The 6,366-nt window shown below is 40.2% G+C and overlaps 1 protein-coding gene across 1 annotated transcript; it reads right to left on the minus strand.

Annotated features, from left to right (window-relative positions):
- Positions 1 to 5,159: 5,159 nt before the first annotated feature.
- Positions 5,160 to 5,771, minus strand: LACBIDRAFT_327838 (uncharacterized protein; the record flags this gene model as incomplete). The annotated part of the gene is made up of 1 exon (XM_001881882.1): positions 5,160 to 5,771. One exon carries the CDS (start codon positions 5,769 to 5,771, stop codon positions 5,160 to 5,162), a length of 612 nt encoding a protein of 203 aa, XP_001881917.1.
- Positions 5,772 to 6,366: the final 595 nt, after the last annotated feature.

Here is a 6,366-nt window from a genome sequence, read left to right on the forward strand (position 1 = left end):
ACCGTGTGCTCCCCTTTTTGCACTGGATCGTTGCCAACTCCAATCCCGCTGTCCCCTGTTTGTCATTATAGGACTTGTCAGTGTTGTTCTCGATTGTGCTCAGAGACCCTGTGGGGAACTCGACCTTACCACTCTGAGCCACACTCAGCTTGGACAGTGGCTTGATTCAGCCACGAAGAAGGAGCAAACGGCAGTGCATGGTGTCGTGAGCTCAGATAATCTTTTTTCAACCCACGAATAGCTGTTCAACGTTCAACACTCGCAAGGCACTTTCTTGCCTCTGTGCCCACAATAAAACCTGGCGTACACTCCTTGACCTTTGTGGTACTGAAGACATCCTTGGCCTACCACGCATTTTCAAGAATTCAAAACTTTCCCAATTCTTAGCGCTCGATTCTGCCAAATCTCGTGCAAAGCAACCAGTAACACAAATAATGCCGTTAAATCGCATTCGAACTGTTCGTAACATTGAAGAGCATTCCCCACGACGACCACGACGAGCTCCTTTTCTGAGTCCACCTCAGGCTGTCCCTCTCCAACCTTCCCATCTACCAATTCTGAGTCCCAAGCTTTTACAGTCACAATGTAATCTACCCTCAAAGACCCCACCTATCCCTTTCATTGATTAACATTACTTTCCCTCTATTTATTCCATATCTATGTTATATAATGATCTTCATATCTATCCTATACTTTTATCATGGCCCAATGCCTTCGTTGATCGCTTAAGGCTGCCGCTGATATGCCGAACCTCGGAAACTACCGATGGCAGGGTCGCTTCAATGATCAAACCTCCAAGATTGGTGGATCTGACACCTCTTGGTCCAGATGGAGTCCAGTGGAGTCCAGATGGAGTCTGACTGGAGTGTGTGGGGGAGTGTAAAGTACACAGATACCCTGGGCATTTCATTGCAAAATTTCAATGGATACCTGGGGCATTTCATTGCGATTTTTCAATAGATACCCTGGGCATTTCATTGCAATTTATCAAATGTATCCCTGGGTATTTCATTGTGATTTCTCGATAGATACCCTTGGTATTTCATTGCGATTTTTCAATAGATACCCTGGGCATTTCATTGTGATTTTTCAAATGTATCCCTGGGTATTTCATTGTGATTTTTCAAATGTATCCCTGGATATTTCATTGCAAAATGTCAATGGATACTAGTGTTTAAAGGTTCAGTCCATAGGACCGCAAAAAACCGGTGGACCGAACTGAACCGGACCATGGTCCGGTCTTTTTTTCGGTTGCAGTTGCCCCAATTTGGGGTTGGTCCGGTTGCCGGTTGCCTCATTTCGAAAATATATTAAAACCGTTCAAAAACCGGTTTTGATCGGTTGCAACCGGTTAAACGGTCACGTGCGTTACATGCCCTTGTAACCACGTTTATTACCTTTTATTGGGTTTTTGTTTCATCAAAAACGGTTAAGAATTGAGAAAGATATAACCAAATCCATATTTTACCCGAGTCTCTACGATGTAATTCAGTTTCAGTCATAGCTATGTCAAATCTTCATTAAATCTCTTCAAAATTGGTAGAATGACGGGTATTTATATGCTTTACTATTTTATATAACCCATTTATTTTTCAGAGTAATAATGGTTGAGATACAAATGGTTTATATTGGTATAATAAATTATACGCAAAAAAACCGGTCTGGATCGGTCTGAACCAGTATCATGGACCACAAAAGACCGGTCCTAGGTGGTTCGGTTCGGTTCCCTCAATATCTGGGTCGGTCCTGGACCGGTTGCGGTCCACGGTTGCGCGTTTTCGGGGCAAAAAACCGGACTGAACTGAACCTTTAAACACTAATGGATACCTGGCGCATTTCATTGCAATTTTTCAATAGATACCCTGGGCATTTCATTGCAATTTTTTAAATGTATCCCTGGGTATTTCATTGTGATTTTTCAAATGTATCCCTGGATATTTCATTGCAAAATTTCAATGGATACCTGGCACATTTCATTGCGATTTTTCAATAGATACCCTAGGTATTTCATTGCGATTTTTCAAATGTATCCCTGGGTATTTCATTGTGATTTTTCAAAAGATACCCTGGGCATTTCATTGCGATTTTTCAAATGTATCCATGGATATTTCATTGCAATTTTTCAAATGTATCCCACATGTCAGGGTCCATGCAATGGGCTTCCCTGGAGGGTGGTCACATGACCAATTACCAAAAATGGTCAAAAACGAAAGTTGTAGCCCTACACTGTAGCTTCCCGAATCTGTTTGAATTATGTTCTGAAGTGCTCCCGTGGTGGAGATATGAGGTAAAGGAATTTCAACAGTGTCACGTTTTTTTCTTTTTTTTGTGTTTTTCTCTATGAAAACAAAACCAAATAACATGATTTCAGTATATTCAGAAAGCTAAAAGAAAGGGCTACAATTATTGTATCGTGGGAAAAATGACCAAAAAAGGAAGGTGCATCCCCTACTATAAGAATCAGATATAGACTACCAAGTTTACTGATAGACTACAAAAAAGTCGGACTTAGACTACACAGTTTACTGATACACTATAAAAGACTACAAAAGTCGAAATTAGACTACAAAGTTTACTAATACACTACAAAAGACTACAAAAGTCAAACTTAGACTGCAAAAGCATGGACTTAGACTACATAGTTAGGGTTAGAGTCAAAAGGTTATTTTGACTACAAAGTTTGTAGTGTGCGCTTTTTCATTAAAAAAGTTTGTAGTGTCCGCTTTTTGAGACTACAAAAGTTGTAGTGTTGCGCTTTTTCATTAGAAAAGTTTGTAGTGTCCGCTTTTTGAGACTACAAAAGTTTGTAGTGTTGTGCTTTTTCATTAGAAAAGTTTGTAGTGTCCGCTTTTTGAGACTACAAAGTTTGTAGTGTTGTGCTTTTTCATTAGAAAAGTTTGTAGTGTCCGCTTTTTGAGGTGTGCGCTTTTTTATTAGAAGAGTTTGTAGTGTCTGCTTTTTCATTTAAAAAAGTTTGTAGTTGACATGTAGTTTATGGTGTCCTTGGCCCTATCTATGTTATGGGGATGAGGTTGAAGGATTGCCATCATATTGCCAGTGCTGCAGCATTAGTATTTGACATCATACACAAGTTGTCTTTCACATTAGGAAAGGCCATTCTATGTCTTTCATATTGATACCTACTGTCCTATCTCAAGACATAATTGTAAGCTCATATGGGGATATGGCTGAAGGATTCACATGACTTTACATATTGCTATTGCCACATCATCAGTTCCTCACATCATGCCCAAGTTGGCTTTCAAGCTAGAGAAGGCTATTCATGTTCATATCTACTCAATACATGGTCAACTTACAACATGACCTGTCTTCAAGACACCTCAAAGGATGAATCAGCCCATCATCCTACAGTCCTCAAAGACCTGTATCAAAGTTGACTATGTTTGGGACAGGCCAGTAGTTATCAATGTGAAAGCAGACAGCGTGAAAGGCAAACTTGGTCATGATGTCAAAAACTGGTCATGTCATGTCAATCCTTCAGCCATATCCCCACATAAACTTATAATTATGTTTTAAGATAGGACAGGAGGTATCAATATGAAAGACATAGAATGGCCTTTCCTAATGTGAAAGACAACTTGTGCATGATGTCAAATACTAATGCTGCAGCACTGGCAATATGATGGCAATCCTTCAACCTCATCCCCATAACATAGATAGGGCCAAGGACACCATAAAATACATGTCAACTACAAACTTTTTTAAATGAAAAAGCAGACACTACAAACTCTTCTAATAAAAAAGCACACATCTCAAAAAGCGGACACTACAAACTTTTCTAATGAAAAAGCGCAACACTACAACTTTTGTAGTCTCAAAAAGCGGACACTACAAACTTTTTTAATGAAAAAGCGCAACACTACAACTTTTGTAGTCTCAAAAAGCGGACACTACAAACTTTTTTAATGAAAAAGCGCACACTACAAACTTTGTAGTCAAAATAACCTTTTGACTCTAACCCTAACTATGTAGTCTAAGTCCATGCTTTTGTAGCCTAAGTTCGACTTTTGTAGTCTTTTGTAGTGTATTAGTAAACTTTGTAGTCTAATTTCGACTTTTGTAGTCTTTTATAGTGTATCAGTAAACTGTGTAGTCTAAGTCCGACTTTTTTGTAGTCTATCAGTAAACTTGGTCGTCTATATCTGATTCTTATAGTAGGGGATGCACCTTCCTTTTTTGGTCATTTTTCCCACAATACAATAATTGTAGCCCTTTCTTTTAGTTTTCTGAATAGACTGAAATCATGTTATTTGGTTTTGTTTTCATAGAGAAAAACACAAAAAAAAAAAAAAAAAGAAACACAACACTTTTCAAATTCCTTTACCTCATATCTCCACAACGGGAGCACTTCAGAACATAATTCAAACAGATTCGGGAAGCTACAGTGTAGGGCTACAACTTTCGTTTTTGACCATTTATGCCCAGGGCTACATTTGAAATTTTGCAATGAAATACCCAGGGATACATTTGAAAAATCACAATGAAATGCCCAGGGTATCTATTGAGAAATCATAATGAAATACCCAGGAATACATTTGAGAAATCGCAATGAAATACCCAGGTTATCTATTGAAAAATCGCAATGAAATGCGCCAGGTATCCATTGAAATTTTGCAATGAAATATCCAGGGATACATTTGAAAAATCACAATGAAATGCCCAGGGTATCTATTGAAAAATCGCAATGAAATGCGCCAGGTATCCATTGAAAAATCGCAATGAAATACCCAGGAATACATTTGAAAAATCGCAATGAAATACCCAGGGATACATTTGAAAAATCGCAATGAAATACCCAGGTTATCTATTGAAAAATCGCAATGAAATGCGCCAGGTATCCATTGAAATTTTGCAATGAAATATCCAGGGATACATTTGAAAAATCACAATGAAATGCCCAGGGTATCTATGGAAAAATCGCAATGAAATGCGCAAGGTATCCATTGAAAAATCGCAATGAAATACCCAGGAATGCATTTGAAATATCGCAGAAAATGCGCTGGGTATCTATGGAAAATTCACTATGAAATACCCAGGCCTACATTTGAAATGCCTTTCAAAAAATCCTAAGCATTATAGATATGGCCTCTAGGCTTAAGTCTAAGTTATAGAAATGACCCTCTAGGCTTGGGTCTAGGTTATAGAAATAAAGTGGTAGCCACTAGTGTGTTGGTTTCCTCTATTTCCTTCCTGTCCTTGTCGCTGTTGGTATCTAGGTTCAAAGGCACATAGTAAGCGATGACATTGTAAGACCTCGTCTTGAACGAGGCCTCTGACTCCCCCAGCTCCTGCAGGAAGGCTCCTGTGTTGGGCTTGGATGCAAGCCACGTTGTGCCTTCATCCGTAGCCATCTCAACCAGTACACCACTGTTCTGCAACTTCAAAGCCGACCTCATCTTGTGTTGGTTCGCTGTCGCCTTCCCCATGGCTTCTGAGAACTTGCCCACCAATACCATGATTGCGCATTCCCTGAGCCTGGAGTCCTTGGGTAGGTCGATTAGCAACTGTCGCTGCCTGATGCCCTCCTTTGCGGCCAACCTAGGGTTAGCATCCAGAGGTGCCCCAGAGACCGCCCTTACAAGTGCGTCTCTGTACAGGGAACTGCCTGTATTGCCCGCCTGCTGTGCTGCTTTCTCGACCACCTCCATCAGCTCTGCTGTCTTCTTCTCCATCACTGCTGTTTTCTTCTCCACCTCCTCCACCACCTTCTCCTTGATCCCCTCTGTCAGCTCTCTCAAATCCTTGGTCATTTCGTTGAACTGTTCGTTTGCGATGTCTCTGATATTGGCTGCTATCACTCCCATCTTGACCTCTTGTAGCAGATATGCAACTAGTGTTTGGAAGTCCGGTCTCGTGACTGGAAAAAGACCGTAACCAGACCGGACCAAGACCGCAAAAGACCGGACCTGCGGTTACGGTCTTTTATTTTTGAAATGTAAAGACCGCAAAAAAACCGGTTAACGTGAACCGGTCTTGACCGGTTTGGACCGGTCTTTTATAGCCCCTTAAATACCCTTTAAAACGCACCCAAGAACGTACGATTTGGTAAAAAAACGAGAGAGATATGAATTAAAATGTAAATTACTTTTGGGAATAATAGATGTACCAGACTTATTTTATAGAAGCACCAATTCCTAACGGAATTTAACGTTCTTGGGCTCGTTTTGAAGCTATTAGAGATGTTAATAAATTTACCGATTCATAATTTTAAAATATTGGCCTAAAGACCGGTCATAAACCGGTTAAAACTGATGCAGACCGAAACCGGTCTATAGACCGCAAAAAACCGCGGTCTGCGGTCTTTTTGCGGTCCGGTCTGGTCTTTTGACTTCTGGGGAAAAGGCC

Source organism: Laccaria bicolor, genomic scaffold (genome assembly GCF_000143565.1).
Source record: "Laccaria bicolor S238N-H82 LACBIscaffold_14 genomic scaffold, whole genome shotgun sequence".
Taxonomy (NCBI): domain Eukaryota; kingdom Fungi; phylum Basidiomycota; class Agaricomycetes; order Agaricales; family Hydnangiaceae; genus Laccaria; species Laccaria bicolor.